At 51.4% G+C, this 20,443-nt stretch overlaps 1 protein-coding gene across 3 annotated transcripts; it reads right to left on the reverse strand.

The window, feature by feature from the left end:
• Window positions 1-108: 108 nt before the first annotated feature.
• PKM (pyruvate kinase M1/2) lies at window positions 109-19,947 on the reverse strand. Of its 3 annotated transcripts, none has more exons than XM_030954975.1 (12): window positions 19,838-19,902; window positions 14,630-14,689; window positions 14,253-14,416; window positions 13,792-13,883; window positions 10,815-10,946; window positions 10,438-10,624; window positions 9,401-9,671; window positions 8,990-9,140; window positions 7,534-7,686; window positions 3,673-3,839; window positions 1,467-1,648; window positions 109-903 (listed from the first exon to the last, which is right to left on the reverse strand). In XM_030954975.1, the coding sequence occupies exons 2-12, from the start codon at window positions 14,668-14,670 to the stop codon at window positions 797-799; spliced, it is 1,647 nt and encodes a 548-aa protein (XP_030810835.1). In that variant the 5' UTR covers window positions 14,671-14,689; window positions 19,838-19,902; the 3' UTR covers window positions 109-796. The 3 variants fall into 3 exon arrangements, with proteins under 3 accessions (XP_030810835.1, XP_030810836.1, XP_030810837.1); XM_030954976.1 differs by lacking the exon at window positions 3,673-3,839 and adding an exon at window positions 4,275-4,441; XM_030954977.1 differs by lacking the exon at window positions 14,630-14,689 and having other exon boundaries at window positions 19,838-19,947.
• Window positions 19,948-20,443: the final 496 nt, after the last annotated feature.

Consider the following 20,443-nt stretch of genomic DNA (forward strand, 5'->3'; position numbering starts at 1 on the left):
AAGCACTTCCCCACCCCCGCAGCCCTCCCCCGCTCCTGTAGCCCTTCACCAGATCTCCCCCTTCCCCTGCAGACCCCTCACCATGCCCCAAAGGAGCAGCTCAGCCCAGCAGGTGCTTCAGCTTTTCTTTATTGATGAACAGTTGTGCTCTCCACCCCAGGGCCCATCAGAGTGCTGGGTGAGGGGGGGGCTCTGGAGTGGTGGGGGAACATGACTAACACAGGAGACAACGCTGCAAGGGGACCACGGGAAGCTCTGTGCATGGAGCCAACACCCTTCCCCTGCCCCCATTCCCGAAACAGCCAGCTCAGAAAGGCTGGATCTGCCTTGGACTGGGTCTGGAGAGGCGTATAGCCATTACAGGAGGGGGGAGTAGCAGCTTGCCTCGAGCAAGGAGGGGTCCAGCAGAACCGCTGACTAAACATCACCTCTCCCCTTCCCCAAAACCCCACACCAGGGCCAGAGAAAGGGACATTTCAGACTCTGAGGACAATCACCAGGAAAACAGGAGTCCCAACAGCACGCAGGAACCTCCTACGCTGACTCCAACACACATCAAGGCAGGACTTTAACTACAGGGAGAGATTTTTAAAAAACTAAACACTTCAAGTATATTTTTTTTAGTGATTTAAGGTCTCTTGCCCCTGCTGCTGCTGCACTGGGTGGTGTTTAGCAACCTACATCCACTCTAGGGACAAGGACAACAGCGCAAGCGATGGCTGGTCTACTGCAAGGGGAGACAGGGCAGTGGGGTGGTGGGAGGGGAGGGGGCAGGGGGAGAAGACCCGGTGGGTGTTCAGGGTACGGGCACCGCACGCATGGTGTTGGTGTAGCCAGAGCCGGGGCGCCAGCCCGTCAGCACAATCACCAGGTCGCCGCTCTTGAAGAACCCTCGAGCTTTGCCTAGGAGAGAAGAGGGAGGCGTCAGAGCCCAGTCCCACCCCGGCTCCTTGCCATGGGGCAACAGAGCTCATCACCCACTCCCTGAGTCACTAAGGCTGCCTGTGCCACAGCAACTGGGGCTCCAGGAGGTATCAAAACCCCACCTTCCTGCTGCCCACCCATCTGACACCCTTTGCCTCTGCTCTGGGGTTCTCTGCAACAGAGCTTGAAATTGCACAGCACATGATTTGCAGGGGTGTAGGACAGAGTCAGCCCCGCCCCAGGTTTCCCTTGTCCCTCAGGAGTGCAGTGTCACAGGCCTATCACTCACCACCATAAACCCAACCTGGTCTTCTGTTGGAAACTCCTTAAAGGCAGCTGTACCAAACCCACCACCCCGTTTCCCAACCGGATGTCGTTCTGCTCATGCAACCACCGCCCGTTTCCCGTCCGGATCCAGTTACCACACAGGCAGCCAGTTCCTCTCTTCCCATCACCAGTGACCCCAAAGTACCACCTAGGTGCTCAGGGCCACCACATTCTACCAGAGCCATGTCCCAGGGCATGGGGAGGGTGCCACTCACCAACATTCATGCCCAGGGCGACGCGCAGGTCCACGTCCTCGGCCCAGGCGTCCAGGGCGGGGTCTTTGCAGAGCACGGGGAAGATGCCGCGGTACAGGTGGGCCTGGCGCGCCGTCTGCTCATTGCGCGTGATGGCGATGATAGGGGCGCGCGGGCGGTACCGCGACACCAGGTGTGCCGACCTGCAGGGACAACAGCCACGCTGGGGCTCCGCATGGCCACCACAGCCTCCGGAGAGACACCTGGCAACGGCCTGCGGGAGCACAGCAGCCCAAGGTCTGGCTGTCAGCCACCAGGGCTCCCCAAAACCTCTGGGGGGATGTGACCAGTCTGCCCAAAAGCCACTCACCAACCAGCTTGATGCTCTGCTGGACCCCCAGCTAGGCAACGAGGCAGACCACCACTGGCTGTCCCCACTGGTGGTGACAATCTCCTCACCTCCAAGTTTAGCAAGTGCCATCAGGGTGTTTTGGTCCCTGAACAAGCCTTTACTTGTCTCTGTTGCTATGTTAGGGTGGCGAGGTGCCATTTATTCTGGCCTCTGCAAGCAGGCCTTGGCATCTCAACAGGGGTCCCTGAAAGTTCCCTGTTTTGAGGAGCTCCCGGTTTTCAGGGTGGAAAGAGCCGGTGCCAGCAGCGCTGCCCAAAGCATGCCAAGGAGGAAGCCATCTGCCTCCCAGCCACCTACTGAAGCCAGCAAACAGACCAGTTCCTCCACACAGAGCTCTGCTCCTGCACCCCATGGGAAGCAAATGCAACAGAGGCCAAAATTTATACTGGGAAGTTGGACACAAAGTCTTTAAAACGCCTTAAAATAGCAGCAGCACAGCCTGGGCGGGGACTAGACTACAGCTTTTCTTTCTCTGAGCACTGCTGAGGGAGAGAATCTGCAAACAGATTCAAACTGCAAGGCTAAGGCATCTGCAGCTCCATCTTTCCAACAGACATGCTGGTGTCTCCACTTGCTTTTGCAGCCTCGTTTAGTGTAGCCAAGCTCAGCAACACTCAGATGCAAAGTTTGCTGCTTAAAGCAGGGGCCAGCACACTTTCCCAAGCACCCAACCACACGTGCCAGCTCTCAAACAATCCTTCCCACACTGTCCAAGCCGCCTCCCGGGAGATCCGGGAGATTCAGGTACTCACAAGAGTTAACCTAATCCACAGCTAAAAATATTCAAATATCAGAGTTCAAATCTCTTTAAGAAGGTCAAGTGTAAGGCTGGAACATTTGACCAAGAAACATTAGAAGCATGAGGACATCCAGAACTCGGTGCTTATAGTTCCCTCCTCATCTCTGCAGAAAATAATTTTCTGCTCAAAATAATTTTAAGCTGTACATTTTGGTGAAGGTTTCACTGATGGTCCGCATCTTCAGGTACATGTGCTGCACCTACTGTTTTGGTGTGAATCCAGTGTGAGAAATCCTGATTTCCTTCCAGAAAGCAGTCTGAGACTTATGGTCGGACGTGCTTTGGGAGCAGGCAGCCCAGGTCCTCTAGACAGAAGAGCTGATCCATGAGGCTCCAGCTCCCATTCCACAACTGGAAGAATGAGTCTGTGCTTGGCAGCTGTCACTGTTGCTGGACAGAAATCCCAAACTATATTGTTCCAGCACTCTTCACCTGCAGCCACTGAGCTCATATGGTGCTTGCCAGATGCCTCTCTGTGCAGAGATTACCTGCAGGCAGGGACAAGGAATCCTGGAAGAGGACGTTTCCAACTCTCTCCATTTCCCTGCCTACCACTCACAGGCTGCGGTCCCTCTTCGCCCCTTAGGCTCAGGCAAGCTGGGCTGATGACTGCAAAGTCTAGCAAGGGACCAATAATTTGGATGCTACTAGAAAAGGCCAAAGCCTTGATTTAAAAAAAAAAAAATAGATTCTGCATCCACTGAACTTCTGCCTCACTGTTACATTGATGATTTCTTGCCAAGAAGTTTGAATTGAAGCTGCAACACTTATTTTCCCTTGACTCTTCCAGCTGGCGCCGCTGCCACTTGCAGCAGGGAGGGGAGGCTGGGCTCGGAGCTGGTGCCACGCTGGCAGAGGCAGGCCGAGGACTCCGAGCGTAGGGATCCATCTCCCGAGGAACCACCACTGCAGGCACTGCCAGAACCTGACTCCACTGGTCTCTCAAAGCCATGGGATTCTCCTTCCCCCACCCTGTCACACAGCAGGCTCGACCTGGGGGCACTGTCCCCTCCTACCTTCCAGACTTGGTGAGGACAATAATGGCCCCGCTGCAGCACTTGAAGGACGCTTCCACAGCGCCAACTGCAGCGGCCTCGGTGGGGTCGCAGTTGAGGGGGGTCAGACGACGCAGTTCCTCAAACAACTGCCTGTGAAAGATGGCGGCTTCGGCCTCCCGGGCAATCTACAAGAGCAACACGCGTTCGGAGACAACACTCACGGCAGGCGCTCGGGCACGGGGCAGGGCGAGGTGCTCCGGCACAGAGTGCCACATCTGCACTGCCAGCCTGTGGCATTGTCATTAACCAGCGAGCTCAGACTAAGCTCACACCAACAGCACGTCCCTGCAGAGGAACCACTCGATTCCCAAGGGCTGTTTTTCCAATGGTGGCACCTCGCCCTGTCAAGCCCACACTCAGGTGACACTCATGCCAACTGCCAGGCACTCTCGCTCTGCTCCTGCCTGCTGGGATCCCTCCCTGGCACAGGGTCAGCTCACATGGCAGCGGTTACACAAGGTTGGCATGGGCAGTGAGCAGCTGGCCAAAGACTGCAGTGTTAGAGTGCAGCGTGTTTAGCCGCAGGAAGGGCTGGCCCAAGCCCCCTCTCTGAGCCCTACCTGCCGGACTCAGTCAGGACTAGCACGGCTGCAGCTAAGCCCTTAAAAGAGGCCTCCACGGCGCCCACCGCCATGGCATCGGCAGGGTCCCTGGTGTTAACATTGAGCCGTAAAATTTCTTCGAACAGCTGTCGATGGAACATTGCGGCCTCAGCCTCGCGGGCGATCTGCAGGCCCGAGTGGGAGGGAAGGAGGAGAACAGAGGAAAGAAAAGAAGGAAAGATATACCAGAGGAACGTGAGATCATATTAACTTGCTTAATTGTCATAGTAGTGCATGCAAGAAGGTATTAAGGTGAAGCAGTGAAGCTTTTTGTCTCTCGGGTTTTGACTTTGCAAATGCAAGAGGCTAAAATTCACCGTACCATGGGACTGGCAGGCCCCAGTCACTGGGCAGGCATTCCAAACATGCTGTTTTTGTTGTATTTGGGAGTTCCAGCAGAGCAGGCAAACGTAAATTGCTTTTCAAGGAGCAGAACAAGCCAGCTCAGAGCCAGACCGTGCTTTGTCATGGCTGATGATGACTTCTCTGAGAGACTCTTATGCCACCTACCTGCCTGCCCATGGTCCTGCTTGCAATTTTGTAAGAGGGAATATCTGGCTTTTTTTCCTAGGCTCCCAACAGCACCGAGTGCTGCTGGAACAGTTTTCATGGAGCCATCATGCAAGTAACACATTTTAAATGTCACCCCTGAAGGTGGGAGACTGTTCTCTCAGTCTTGTTACATTTAGATTAAATAACTTCAGCGTCAATGAAGACTTAGTTTAACTTCAGAGACAATGAAAATTTGGCTTCCCTTGAGAGCAAATAAAGATTTAGTTTGAGAGCCAACAAAGATTTATTTTAACTTGAGAGTCAATAAAGCTTCACATCCGAATGGGATACCAACTTCCTTTTGGTAATAGGGAAATAAACAGGAACAAGTCTTCCTTATAGGGCTGTCACAGATGTTGGGAGTGTTTGTACAGTGCCAGATATGGACAGATGAGAGGGACACAGGCACAACTAAAAGCTTTGTGTTCTGGCTGAGCATTGGCAACAGGTTCAGCAACCTGTCCATCCCAGAATCCTGGGAATCATCATGTCTAATCATCTTGGAAAGCCTGACAACCTGATAAAGAAGGCTTGCAGAGACTAGAAAAGCATGCAAAGGTTCATGATCTTCTCAAGGACAACTTCACCCAGTTACTCCACAAAGTGAACAGCTGCTACACAAAGCATGACAAGTTCGTGTTGAATTAGAGACTGATGTGCCATCACAGTGAAAGCTTTGGAGTTAGAAAAATCAGAATTTTGCTACTCTAGTGCTAATGAATTATTTTACGTGATGCTGGGAATTATCCCTTCCACAGTTATCAGTTTAAGCCAAAGCAGTTAAGTATCTTAGGTCTAAAAATAACAGGACACAGGCAGCAGGCCGGAAAAGCAGGCCAGTGCCAACTTGTCCTAAAGCATATTGTTGCTGCTGGATTTAGATAAAAGGGGAGTATTTGCATCACAACACTTACTCCAAATGCAGGAGCTGGAAGCCTGGTATTTATTTTCAGCTCCTGCACAAAGGCAGCAGGTCCATGTAACACAGAGAGCAGATCTGATTTTAGAGGGAAGTCTGCACTCCCCACGTGTAATGGAACGTGGTAATACAGGTGTCTGCTTTGACAGCAGCTGCAGAGGGGCACAGCAACCCTTAACTTCACCCCACAGCTGGATCTGCTCAGACAGGAATAGCTAGAGAGGGTTTCCAGTTGGTGCACAGATGGGGACACCAGGGAGGTGGGAGAAAGGAAAATGGAGAGGCTGTTTAAACCTTGGTCCCATCAGGCAGCATAGCATGGCCAGGCTGGGCTTTGAAGTGTGGATCCTGGAGTGGAATGGGATGGATGTCCACTCCCACCTACAGCAATCAGCCTGCCCAGTATGTAGAAGTTTGCTACTGGCCACTTCAGATGGGTTATAACATCCACCTGCTCCAGCCATGCTGCAGATCCCCAGACCATGGTTACTCAGGATATTGTTGCTGGGCTTGACTAACAAGGACTGAATTAGCTCAGAGGAAAGATTCTCACTGTACTGCATGTGCTCCTACCACAAGAGTCGGCACCTTGCTGCCTAGAACATCTTAGTCAATCTGTATTTCAATTTCTGCACAGTGTTAAAGCCTTCAGTGCTTCTCCAGGAGCCCTGGTGGAATGAACACCATGCCCAGGTCTGTAGGAAGAGGGAAGCACAGGCAACAGATCCTCAAATCAGGCTACAGGTACAATACAACCTGCCCAGACCAAAGAATTAATGCCAGGATGGAAACCCAGGTGTAAGGTTTGCTGCAGCAAGTTCCCAAGTCTTGGTAGGCAGTTGATCCTTGTGATTTAGGGGTTGGAAGAGGAGGGAAAAGCTTTAAGGTGCACTAGTATTGGTTAGTGAAGTTAGTATTTGGCCTGTAAAGGAGCACCACTGCCCACTGATCGTAAGTTGTATTTTGCATTTGCCTCATGCAGAAAAACACCACTCCATATTGAGGTGAAAGATGTTTAGGTAACACACTGCAAACCAACACTGGCTGAGTTGAATAACCTATAGAAGCTGAATTACAAATAAAACTGGTGAGAGTTAGAACTTGCGATGTGATTCACATAGTGTTGTGATTCACAGCACTGGGAACTGGGGAGCAGCAACGCCCACAGGTACTTGACATGAGGCTTATATCAGCTGAAACACGAACTTGAAGCAGAGCAGAGGTTTCTGGCAGTTCAGGCATGTAAAAATATAGTGCTGTCAGTACTCATGCAACAAACCCCCCAATCCCCAGCACGCAGCAGGTGCTGAATGCAACAGTGCTGTAAATCAACCTCAGGAGCCTCCCCACCCCCTCCCATGCAGGAGTCAGCCAAAACCTTTCATTATCTATAGATAAACTGCTTAAAGCAGCTCCTTGACCCTGCAGAAGTTTAAGGCATTTAATATGCCACTGCAATAGGACATTGGATGAAATTTCTATTGAGGTAAAGGCAAAAAGAAATTTAAAGTTTTGTATCTCAGCATTACAGAGCAGCTCTCAGCTCTGCTTGGCAAGTTTAGAGCACATAAATTGAGATTCCAGGCCCTCAGAACCATGCTTGTTCACAAAAAATCACTCACAGCAGAGTGCAAGACAAAAACTGGCTATTTTAGGCAGCCATTTAGGCCTTTGAGTGGCCAGCTGAGGTGGCCAAGAGCAAGGTGGTGTCCCTGTGCCCAGCAGGGCAGGGCAGGCAGTACTCACAGCGTGCTGCATGCGCACAGCCTCCAGGGGATAGTCTCCCTTGGCTGTTTCCCCGGACAGCATGATGCAGTCTGCGCCGTCCAGGACGGCGTTGGCCACGTCGCTGCCCTCAGCACGGGTCGGGCGAGGCTTCTTGATCATGCTTTCCAGCATCTGGGAGAGAACAAATCCACAGGGATCAACACACTGCCAGAGGAAGTGGCTGCACTTCAATACTCCTTATGGCTTGGACACAAAGCGGGGTGCAACCTCAGGAATCCAGGAGTTCTCCAGGGGTATGGAAAAGAATGAGGGTCTGGTCCCTAAACCAGCTTTGATTTAAAGCCTCCATAAGTAAGGAAAATAATCCATTCCATCTTATACCCATTCCACATTTACTCCTTTTCCAGGGAGATTTAAGCCACACAACATCCCAGACAAAATACTCCAACCTTCCACTTCAACTTCTCAGCACAAAGCTTGGTCCAAGGAACTCAGAGCTCTTTAGAGCAGTGTGGCATTAGATGCATTTATGTAAAGCTCAAATCCAGTCATACATTCTCAAATTTGGGGGTTATATCATCCAGAAATCATAAAGAGCAATGAAGTCACCTTCCCCCAACACAAGATTTCAAATGCTTTAGACAATACGTACAGGGTAGTAAAATCACAACAAGTTAACTCTGCCAGCTTTCTAAGCATCCCCACTTATAAGAGTGGAAAACAGGACAGCTTTCCAGAGGTGAGCACTTCCTAATCTCTTTCCACACCCCAGTTCTGGCCAGCTCTCCTGTCTTCCTTGGGTGCTCAGCTTCTCCCCAGCTGGAGCTCACCACTTATTTAACCACTATTTGCTTCACCCATAGGACATTGCCTGAGGTTGTGTTTCAGCTGCATTTCTGTAGCAATACAGGAAAAAGGAGCACATGCCACTGTAAATCCAGAACCTTCTTTAATGATTGCTGTCTGAAGAAGTCTTCACTTCCACAGCCTGTGTGTAGAGCAAGGACAGTCAGGAAACCAATCCTAACAGTGCTCGAGGACTGTGCAAGTGATCCCTATTTACTCCCAGAAAAAGGAGATGGATCCTTTACTCAGTTCCTTCTGAAGCTGCAGGGTGGGTACATTTTCTAAGACACCTGGGAACCCCAGCAAACCGTCCCTGTCAGGCAGGGGTGAGTTGCCACAAGGTGCCAAGGAAAAGCATGTGCCATCCTTCCCAGGAATTTGCAAGGTCAGCCCCAAAGGCTCATGACCACGTGACGTTTTTGAGGCATATAACCTTTGGCAAGAGGTCCCATAATCTAACTGGGAAAAGATCCCAAACACAGCAATGCCTAAAAATATGAGCTTTTCAGCTATGAGCAAAATTCCTTTACATCTCACTCGTTAACCAATGCCATCAACCCATGGCTGCGCCAACATTCCCCCCGGGCAGACTCTGGCAGTGAGGAGCCAAAGGTGGTGTTTCCAGTACCTGAGTGGCACAGATGATGGGTTTGCCAGCCCTGTTGCAGCGCCCAATCATCATCTTCTGGGCAAGGAAGACTTTTTCAGCTGGGATCTCAATTCCCAGGTCACCGCGGGCCACCATAATGCCATCACTGGCCTCCATGATCTCATCAAACCTGACAGTGAGAGAAGAGCTGTGTTATCCCATTTGCTCTGCAAAGCACCTTCCCATCTGTCTGTCCTCCTCTGAAAGGAGCACTCACGCTTTTCATGGGCTGTTTGAGCTCTTGCAATGCCAAGGAAGGAGGAAGAAAACCAGAAGCAAGGCACAGCACATATTCAGTGCAACACAAAGCTGCCTGAAGCTACAAAAAGGGAGTGTGAGTCGCTTTATTTCAGTGTGACAAACCCAAAGCATCCCCTGCACAAAGCTCACCTGCGCACACCCTCATGGTTCTCAATCTTGCTGATGATCTTGATGTGCTTTCCCTTTTCCCCCAGCACCTTCCTGACAGCGTGGACATCAGCAGCCTTGCGGATGAAGGAAGCAAACACCATATCCACGTTCTGCTCCACACCAAATTTGAGGTCCTGAATGTCCTTTTCAGAGACGGCAGGCAGGTCGACGGCAGCACCGGGCAGGTTCACACCCTTCTTGCTGCCGAGCATGCCGCCGTTCTCAACCTCTGTCATGACATAGTCCTTCCCTGAAACACAGGTTCCCATGGTCAGTGTTTACAGGACAGCTCCTGCTACCAACTCCCACACACCTCCCTGCCTGGGAACTGCGGTGTCAACAGCAGCACACGCGATAAAAAGCACATCCCATCTCTTCAGAGCCTTTCTGTATCACACAGGCTTGCAGTTTATCCTTGGGAACACAATAGATTGGTCTAAAACAACTTCCAGGCTTTCCTAGATAAGATTGCAGCTGCTCACCGCAGGAGGCTGGGATTGCCTCCCCCAAGAAAAGCTCGCAGGGTGCAATTTTGCACACAGAGCCCTGCAACACCAAAGCCTCGCCTCCCACTCCCTACATGCTCACAGATTTAGAGGCTTGAGGCTACAGCAGTTTAGGCAGCACTATAAAGGGAGGATTATGGAAGTAACATTACCAGTTAAAACTAGTTCTGTCTCTTAACTACAAAACCCAGGGTCTGTGCTGTAAACCAGTTAAAGCTTTCATTAAGAGCATGAATTAGCCTGGCTGATCATGAACAGTGGTATGGCCCTATCACACATTCCCCTTTGAAGATAGGGTTTAGATGCCAGCCCAGTGAAACCCAGCTGAAGTTAAATTTTGGAAAGTTCCTACACTTGAGATAGAGAAATTTAGCTGAAAGTCTCACTAAACCATCAAGAACCATGTTCTCCTTTCTACAACTGCAAACTACGAAACAGTTACTGGAGGGAAACCACAAGTACGTCCTGAGGAACACACAAATAGGCAGAGCTAAACTGGCTGTTACCCACCTTTCTCCTTAACCACCAAAGAAATCAGACCATCATCCACATAGACTTTGCTGCCAACTTCCACAACTTTGATGAGATTCTTGTAGTCCACCCAGAGCGTGTTCTCATCACAGTTCTCCATGAAGGCATCGTCCAGGGTCACTTTGAGCTGTGCGCCCTTCTTCAGCTCCACTTCTGCTGTGCCACTCTGTGTGACAACAAAACCAGTAAAAACCAGTACACCGCCACCTTGCAGCCCACAGCCATCTGTCAGAACTTTTGGGAGGTGGTTTGTTACCTCATTTCCTATGATATTTTTTTGTTTGGAAATGGCCACAGGTTTAACATGGTATCGAGTCTGTGTGGTGAAAAAAGTGTGATAAAAAAAAGCAACTTACTCCCTTAATGAGTCCAGTTCGGATTTCAGGTCCCTTGGTGTCCAGTGCAATGGCCACAGGCCTGTAGGCGATGGGATCAGAGGCAAAGCTCTCTGTGGCTTCGCGCACATTCTTGATTGTGCCCTCATGATACTGGCAAGAAAAGAAAAAAGATGGAAATGTTAAAGCTGGTTCTACTTGCTTGCTTACAGAAAAGATCCCAGTGCACCCCAGAGGCTGCCCAAGCTGACTGTTCTGCTCCAAGTCTCAGTTCTACCTTCAAAATTTAACCCAGACAAAGCTTCCTGTAATAGTGCAAGGATACAAGGGCTTTCCTGCCATGAAGGTGGAGTCTGGAAGTTACCTGGTGTGCCCTCAGCTCTAATTCCAGAGGGACAACTCAAGGAGACAGTCAAAGGTCTGGCTGAAGTGATTTTTCATGAGGACACACATCTGCCAATCAAAGGTGGCTCACCAACCAAGAGGCCTTTAGGAGTAACTTTTCCAAAAGCTTACCTGAACACCTGCCTATTCAACACAGCAGAATATTCACAGACCAGCAGCTGGATAATTGTGTGCATTCAAAGAGACCTGATGGCAGAAGAATGTCACAGTGCCACAGGTGGCTGTGCTTCTCCTATCAGAGCAAGGGCAGATGCCTCTCTACACTGCTAGCTCCCACACACACTTCCAGCCTAGCCCACTATCAGTCCTGCAGGTGGACAGGCTTTTCACTCTTTGGCCTGAATTCCCACAGATAAAGGACTTCCTAAAATAACGTTATCCATGTAAATATTTACAGTTTATTTCCGGAGTCAAAGCAAACACAGACAGCTAAATAGTCCAGCATCACACACCTGGCTTCCAAACCTCGTTTGAGAGACCATTTTGCTAAATGCTGCCAGTTTTAAGATAGTTTTGTGACAAAACCCATGCCAGCTCCCTCAAATGTGCTACAGATGGCCAAGAAATCAATTTATTCTCTTTGTTTAAATAACATTAAGAGATAACCTCAACTACTCAGAACTAGTAAGAGTTGTGTAACACTTGACAGACTCTAGCAGATAACACATACCCTTTCCTCTCTGTGGCACATGAACTGATGGAGTTTGACCTGACTCACCCTGAACACTCGGTTCCCTTGTGTCACTCACTCACCCCAACACGAGCCCTCCACACTGACTTCAATATCTCAGGGATGATAAGCCAGCACCAGGAAGGCTGGACTGCAAAAAGCCATGCTGAAGTTCACATGTGTGCCCTCAGCCAGAAATACCTAACAGCTGATAACTCTATAGCAGGAAAATGAGTCAGTTTATTGACAGTGTGCAATCTGGGATTGAGTCGGCCTTGACCCTTCCAGGGACAGCAGCTGGGGTGGATGCAGCACAGAAAGCATGCCCTGACAGTGCCACAACACTTATCTGAACCTAATCATCAGAGATTTCCATTTCAGTTTGATACCAAGGACTAACTGGCTCCTAGGGAGTGACTTTCTGAAGAGTCCCACACGCAGAACAGGAATGCAGGCAGAACTGAAGGTAAAAGCCATTTTTAGTCTATGTAAAGGGGAGCCAAGTGGGTGCCAAAGCACCTCTTGTAAAGCTCAAGCACTGGTAAATGCTTTGGGGTGGAGAGAAGAACTGAAGCACCTGTGACAGACAGAAGCTCTTTGGGCCTTCACCGGAAATGAGGGCATTTTGGAGGAGCCAGGATGGGACACGAGCTCAGGACTGGCTATGCCTGATGGTCACACTCTGCAGGTGACAGCCACACCAGAGCCTGCAGTCGGCTTTGTTGGTGTGAAATGTATGATTAGACCTCACACAAAGCAGGAAGAATAAAGACCTCAGCCAAGTTCACAGACCCCAGCAACTGGGCAATAACGGTGTCAGAATTCCCAGTTTCAGCCTGGCCACCAAGTCCCTGATGTGTCACCTGGCCCAAGAGCCACCCAGCTGCAAGGATTTGCCTCCTGGGATGCAGTTACTCCACACTATTCTTTCTCCAGGCTGATTTCCCAACTGCAAGACAAGCACTGACACTATCCCAGGGTGGTTAGTCAAGGTCTGATGGTTGCCCACAGTTAAGTATCAGCCCTTTTGATCCTGACACTGCCCTGTGCTCATTAAAGTCTACCAGGGTGAGAGGCCAAGCTGTTGCATACCACAAGGCTCATGGGTCACTAAGTAAAGCCACCTACAGCTGCTACTGGGTGACATTTTGAAAGTTGGAAAGCAGCCAGGGTCAAAAAAAAACCCCAAAAAACCTCAGCAGAATGGGATCCTCAGCTCCTCCAGTATCACTGAGGGTGTCAGCTATTTATAGCAATAAGGGCTTGACTGTCATGGAGTGTTGATTTCTTCTGACCTTATTTTTCTGAGCTCACCACCCCACGTCCCAAGCTCCACGGTGGGACCTTCCAGAGTGCCAGGAATGCATCTGGAGCAGCTGGTGAGCCAGAAAACCCAGGGGCCCATTCTTCCCACTGAGCACAGTCATTACATCAAATCACCAATAACAGATGCCTTTTGATCAGGGTTATTCACAGATCACCTGCTTGCAAAATCCCCAGCAATGCAACAAAAAGTGAGATTAACTGATAGTGTGACCTCCTGCAGAGGTGAAAACAGGGACAGGTCTTCTCAGCTTCTGCTGCTCACTGGGAAGCAGCAGCTTTGGGAACAGCAGGATATGAGGAAGAACTGAAGGATTTCAGGGCAAGAAGTTGGCACACAGTGTCAAATATCAGTTACCTGGCTCCCTGCTACAGGGCAGGGTGTGCAATTGAATTGCTTTCAAAATGGCTCACAAAATACACTTCAATGTTATCAACTGCGACGCAGGCTCGGTATGTACAACCAGCACACCTTCCCCAAAAGCAGCTATTTGACCTTGCCACACCAGGGATGGTCTGGATGAAGCTGGATTTCCCTCCTCCCTAAGGACAGGCTCAGCAGACACACAGGGGCTGTAGCAGCTCAGACCACACCCTCACCTCATGGGTGCCGTGAGAGAAGTTGAGGCGGGCAACGTTCATTCCAGCTTTAATCATTTCCCTCAGCTTGTCCACAGAGCGGGAGGCCGGGCCTAGGAGGAAGAAACAGTTTGAACATTAACTTTAGAAAAAATAATGAGGTAACCCACACAGACCAGGTTGTTTCATGTGGAAGAGAAAAGGTAAATGGATACAGCATTGCTCAGTGCTGCAGCAGCAAATATTGTTTTAACTTGCCCACGGAGTGCAGCAGAACCCAAGCAATTCTGATTTCCCTGGATACTGGATTCACTCCCAGCAGTAACACAGGTTAGGCAAACATGGGAAAGTCATGTTCCTTCACCACACAGAATGAGCCCTGGCAAGGGATGAAAGTCAGATCCTTCTCACAATTTCCCTCCTAAGTTTCACCAAGGTGTGGGCTCCTAGCTGCAATTCTCTCCTGTCTAGGAATAGCCTACCAATGGTGCAGATGATGCCGGTGTTCCTGGCGATGGTTGGCTCCGAGTCGATGTCCAGGCGGCACATGTGCTCCAGGAAGGTGTCTGCCATGGCAGCATGCAGCTGCTGGGTCTGGATGGCCCCTGCATCGTGGTGCTTCGACATGGTTGCTAGATTCCTGTGTCTGGAAGGGAAGAAAGCGGTGCCAGGTTTGGGAATCACCCACCCCAAACTGCCCGTCAAGCAGAGACACCAAGACAACAATGTGATGAATATGGAGGTTACAAGAAAGCTGCTACTGGGTCAAACTATCTTTATGTTCCTATTTGAGAATCCTAACAGGCAAGGCACATTTCTATTTCCATGTCATCCCCCACATGGACCGCCCAAAGCTCACCTGCCTTCTATGCAGATGTTCCCTTCATAGCTTCTCTTCATTGCCAGTCTTCCCTTGGAGCTACACAACGCAACAAAATTCAAGCACTTGAGTGCACAGGCAGAGGTTCTGCCTCCTCCCTCCCAGCTCTCCACTCATTTCTCCTACAGGCCTTGACTGCACGTCCCATCCCACACGGGACCAGGGCAGCTCGGCACTGGCGTGACTGCGGCACGCCCAGACACGGGCAACCTTCTGCCCAGGAGCACCTAATCACAGCAAAGTCCACATAAGCCTAAACCCCATCCTTTAAGCCTGGACAAGCAAGCAGACTTGAGTTGATTAAACACAACACTTTGGCGGAGAACACACAAAAGACTGAAGATTTAAGACACTCAAAGTCCCTCTTTGACTCAAGATGCTGCAGGTCTCCCCCACGTCCTGCACTCCCCTTCACCTACAGCACCAAAATTTATCATCAGGTTTAAAACTGCTCATATTTTTCAACATTTGGATTAAAAAAAACCTCTCTGACCTCAGGTTGTTTGCCCCCTCTGGACTAGAGAGCTTCCACAACAGCAGGACCAGCCTATTCTTTGGCAACCAACCTATCCTTCAAAAAGGATGCTGAGCTGAAGCTTAACAGTCCACTGGGATGGGAGGACATTCCTTTCACAGCAGTGCTGGTGCCCCAGGCATTTCTAATTGCAATAATTTTCTTCTCAAGTAGTAGTGGCAGCTCAAAGCTTTGTCTCTTGGACCTGCCCAGGCTAAAATCTCAGCGCTACAAAAGCCTCTGGTAAAAGAGTGATGCAAGGTGGTGGCTACTGGCATGGGCAGATCACTCATTTTGTCTTTAAAGACCGGTTTAGCTTCAAATGCTGTGCCCTGGGCACACAGGCGAGACTCAGAGCAGGCATGAGCAGCCTTCATCTGCAAGATGTGCTTACAGAAACACAGGCTGGGGCCCAGCTAAAAGCTGGGACAGAGCAGGAATACAGCTGGGCTTTTGCTCTGCCCACCCCAGGCAGACAAAGCCCACCAATAAACCACAGAATGGTGCAAAGGGCACACACCAGCCGGCTCAGCATATCCAGCTTTGACACAGAGGCACCAATAAACCCAAAACCTGTGGCAGAGCTGGCAGCACTGAGCAGTGAAAGGCAGAGCAAGCCCTGCCAGCCTGCTCCTGATGCTCCTCCCCTGCTCCGCAGCCCTTCCTCATGTACGTGCAGATCCTCGCGCAGGCAGCCCTGACTCACCCGCACCGCGCTGCCATGCGCCACACAGCAGCCAGGCCAGCAAAAACCATAATTTGACCTGGCAAAGCTTTTTTTCCCTCAGCCCTGCCAAAAGCTGCTGATTCACTGGAGTCACTACAAGAAAGTCTGCCCACATAAAAAGCCCAACAAAGTCTCATTATTATAGGAAAACCCTCTGGTCAGTTCTAAAACATTGTGTTTCAGCCCTCTAACACTTGCTGTTTCACCCTCCGACACCTGCAGAGCAGTGTCAGTTTCCTTGGATGCCAAAAAAAACAAGCCTTTGCTGGGAAATCACCTCCACGCACAGGCAATCGGGTTTGCACAGCTTCTAGGAACAAGAAGAATACTGAACAAGGTATCCCAACACGGAAACTGCAGCCAGAGCACAATTTGAAAGTTAATAAAAAATAGTCAAGTGAATTCTCCCTGCCTCATGGAAATCCCCCACCCACTCATGTCATTTGCAAATATAATTTTAACACCCTTGAAGTCTTTATAAAGAGAAAGGAAAAGTTCACTTCCCAGCCAGTATCCCCTTCATAGGATTCTCCAGCAGGTTCAGAGGGCTCAGAAAAATTAACCACAGACAGAGTGACCTTGTCCAGCGGCGAGAGCAGAGACGCAGGAGCCAGAAAATATCCCAAACACCCATCTGTCCACAGCACCATGCCCACGACCACCAAGAGTCTTTTCAATGCTCCCTCCTGCCTTCCACCACCGTGCATTTACAAAGCATCAACTGAATTTTACTGGAATGACTGGTCTCATATTTATAACAGGAATGTCTGGCATTTCCCACTACTCTGCTTTTTTTAACATCAAACAGAGGAGCAAGGACTTTAAGGACACCAGAAAACACGGAGCACTCAGTCTGGGCAGATTGAGGAAGGGGGGTTAGCAATACCCTACAATGCCTGAATGTCTCCAGCACTGAATAAACCTGAATTCATTCCTCAAGGAGTAACGATTAAATCGCGAAATTTATTACTTGGCCTGCCCATGCTTCAGGCAGAGTGTCCCATTGATGTCTGGTATCTCCACAGCTCCAGAATATTCCAGACTGAGCCATTTGAGGTCAGGACTGGTTTTTACTGTAGCCAGGTTAGTAACTCCAGCCAGCTCACCCCATGGGTCAGATGAGAGAAAGCCTAAAATCACAGTCTCTCTGGATATGCCCTTGGGGATGGAGAAAGGAGAGGGAGCAGCAATCCCCACCCAGGACCAAGTCCTAGCTGTTACTGGTGACAAAGGGAAGTAGAAACTGCAGCAGGGGCTGTCCCCAGGCCACAGCCAGAGCTGTGTCACCGCCTGCAGGAACTCCAGCCAGGAGGCTCCCAGGGGGAAATGATTCGGGATTTACTAGTCAGCCTCACTTACACAACCTCACGGATGCTGCAGAACAAGGCTGCTCATGCCCAGTGACCCTGTCCAGAGGCAGAAATGGTTTGAGTTAGTGCTCAGGGCAGAGTTATGAAACCAAACAGGCCTTCACTTCAGATTCCCAAAAGAAGCCTAGAAAAACATCAGCTTTGCTCATTCCAGAAGCTGAAGGCACTCAACAACAGAGAAATGCAGCTCTGCAGAGCAGCAGGTTTTTACCCTGGCCTGGCATCCCCTCTCCCAGGGAGGGAGGACAGCACATTCCTGCCAGGCAGCTGGTGCTGGAGGTGGTGTCTCGCCGTTACGTAAGGACAAAATGGCCACCCCAAAATTCCACCCTTTTTCTGCAAGCCTGGATGGAACCCAGGAGCCACCACCTGCTCCTGGCTGGCCGATGCTCTCCCCAGTACTGAGCTGCGGATCCACGGGAGGAGAGACCCACAACGGAGATGCCTCTCCAGCTTTTTGGCAATGGGGAACAGGAAGATCAGGCTGGCTCTGGCACCTTCCCCGTGTGCTGCTGGCTCAGCTGAGCTGCCCTCCCTGGAAAGCTTAACTAAAAAAAATAAGAGGAGGTGGCAAGCATCGGATGTTTGGTGACGAGAAAGACTTATCTCATCTCGGGGGTATTTGTAGGACACACCTACAGGCTTAACCTTGCAGAGGACAAGGAGCCCTTCAGCTTGGCAAAAAGCACCTGGCTGCCTTCAGGCAAGCTGCAAAAACCTGCTTTACAGGATAAAAGCAAGCTTGGGGGTTTTCTTTTCACATTTAACTAGGTAGAAGTGTAGACCACTGTGCTGCATCCCCACTCCAGGATGGAGACTGCTGCACGTGGCAGCGCCCCGGTACTGCAGCCCCATTCTCTACGTGCCATCCATCACCACCCGCTGCGGCTCCATCTTCCCCCGGGAGAACAACGGCCAGGCGGCAGATAAAGGACAGAGCACGTGCTCCAGCCGGCCTGGGAAACGTCTTACTCCCTTTAAATTAAATAATCAACTTGTTGGGTGGAAAGGGAATTAAGGCCGGCGGTGGATCACTACGACTAACAGCAATAAATAAGGGTTTTAATAACAGCTTCAGATAGAGAAAACAGTACGGCACAAAAAAAAAAAAATAAAAAAAAAAAAACACCGCAGGCTGCTGCAGACTCTCCAAGCTCTTTATCTAGTGCAAGTGAAGTTTCTCAGAAGGGTTTCACAGGCAGAAGTCCCCGGTTCAAGCACGTGGCTCACAGCAGCGCTTCCTGCCTAGCACAAAAACCTTCTGCTTAATCCGGTGATGGGCTGGAAACCTGCTGGCACCAGTACAGACCATTAACCCATCAAACTCCTTTATATTAGCCAGAATTCTGCTCTATAAGCAGGATCTCGGGCATAAAATTACACTCTTTAGAGGGGTTTTTTGGTTGTTTTTTTTTTTAATTAAGCACTTCTAATTGCACAAGTTCCTGGATGTGTCTGAGTAACCAAAAATTTGTCATTTCATCTTTGAGTCAAGGCAACTCACGACGAGCAGCAGGAAAATTAACAGTTTAAAGTGACAAAAATCTTCATAAAACCCTGATTTTTTTTTTGTTAACCTGGGCCTCTCTGATACCGAATTGCCTTATCAGAACAAAAGCAGGTTTTCAGAGATTGCCGTCTACTTTTAGTACTCTGAGAAGACAGTCGGGAGGTTGCCATTGTCCGCCGACAAAAGCGCTATTCATGCCTTGGTAGCTCTGCAAAGGGGGTTTAAACACGTTTGAAAGGTTTTCCCAGTTCAAGAAAACTATCTAAATCAACTGGATGTGTTTAAGCCGGCACAATTACGGCAGAAGATAAATTCAGAAGGGGCCTTCTCTTCCCGGGGGGGCCGGGAAGAGGCTGCAGCATCAGCGGTGGGTGCAGTGAGCCGGGCGCTGATTTAAGCTGATGCCCTTTGGGAACTGCCGGCTCTTACGTGAGCGCGGGCACGGGGCGGGGGGGAGGCGGCCCAGCGCCTCACTCCGTCTGCCTCTGACTCAGCCTCCCAGCAGCTCCTCCCGCACGGCCCGGCCCGGCCCGGCCAGCAGCCGCAGCGGCGCCGTGCGCTCCGTTTAATGGCATGGCCGCCGGGCAGACGCGGGGCTCCCCGCTCCTGCGTGCCTCCCACTTCATTCACCCGGGCCCTCGCACCCCAGACCGGACCCCCGCCGCCCCCTCCCCGTGCCCGGAGCGGCCGTTTCCCGGTGTGGGCTGTGAGGAGATGCTTGGAGCGGGCGTTCCCCGGCGCGGGATCGGAAGGGATGCTCGTAGCGGGCGCTCCCCAGTGCCGGGTCACGGGGGGATGCTCGGAAAGGGCGCTCCCCGGTGCGGGATCTCGGGGGATGCTCGAGGGGGTAGAGATGGGGACGCGGGGCCGGGGCTGCCGGCAGCCACGTGCGCGGCGCCGCGAGCCCCCCGCGCGCCCCCTCCTCAACCGTCCCGTAGGGCGCGCGCCCCCTCCCCTCAGCCGCCGCCTGGTGGGACCCTCACCCGGCAGCGGAAACATGGGCATAACGGCCGTGCCGGCGTGGCCGTGCACACCGCTCGCAGCCCCTCAGGGCGCCGTTACCTACCGCCGTTGAGTCACGCCGCTACCTCGTCCTTTCACTCTGAGCGCCGCCGCCGCTCTGAGCACCGCCCCCACACGCTCCGTCAAAGTAATCCCGGCTGGTCGCAGCACCGCCCCCCTCATATCCCTCCGCCGCCCGCCCTGCCGGGGCCGGAGCCCCGCTCTGCAAGGGCGGGGCGCCGGAGCTACTTTCAGGAGCGGACGCACAAACCAGCAGGGGGAGGCTCTGAGTCACAGCACGCGCTCGGCCGGCCAATGAGGAGGCGGCGCGGCCGCCGCGCGCGTGGACGGAGAGTGATCGCCGCCTTAAAGGGGCCGCGGCCCCCAACTCACACCGAGCCCCCCCAACTCACACTGACACCCCCAACTCACACTGACACCCCCAACTCACACTGACACCCCAACTCACACCGAGCCTCCAGCTCACACCTCAGGGGTCCCTCACTCTGCTGGGGCAGCAGCTCTGTGAGTTTCGGGGTGCTTTGGAGGCTCCTGAGGCCTTGCAATGGGGATACTGGGGATGGGTGTGAAATCTCTGTAGTGGGACTATGAGAACACAGCACTGGGGACACGAGGCTGGAGATGTTGGTGACATGGTGCTGATGCCCTA

This window comes from Camarhynchus parvulus, chromosome 10 (genome assembly GCF_901933205.1).
Source record: "Camarhynchus parvulus chromosome 10, STF_HiC, whole genome shotgun sequence".
Lineage (NCBI taxonomy): Eukaryota > Metazoa > Chordata > Aves > Passeriformes > Thraupidae > Camarhynchus > Camarhynchus parvulus.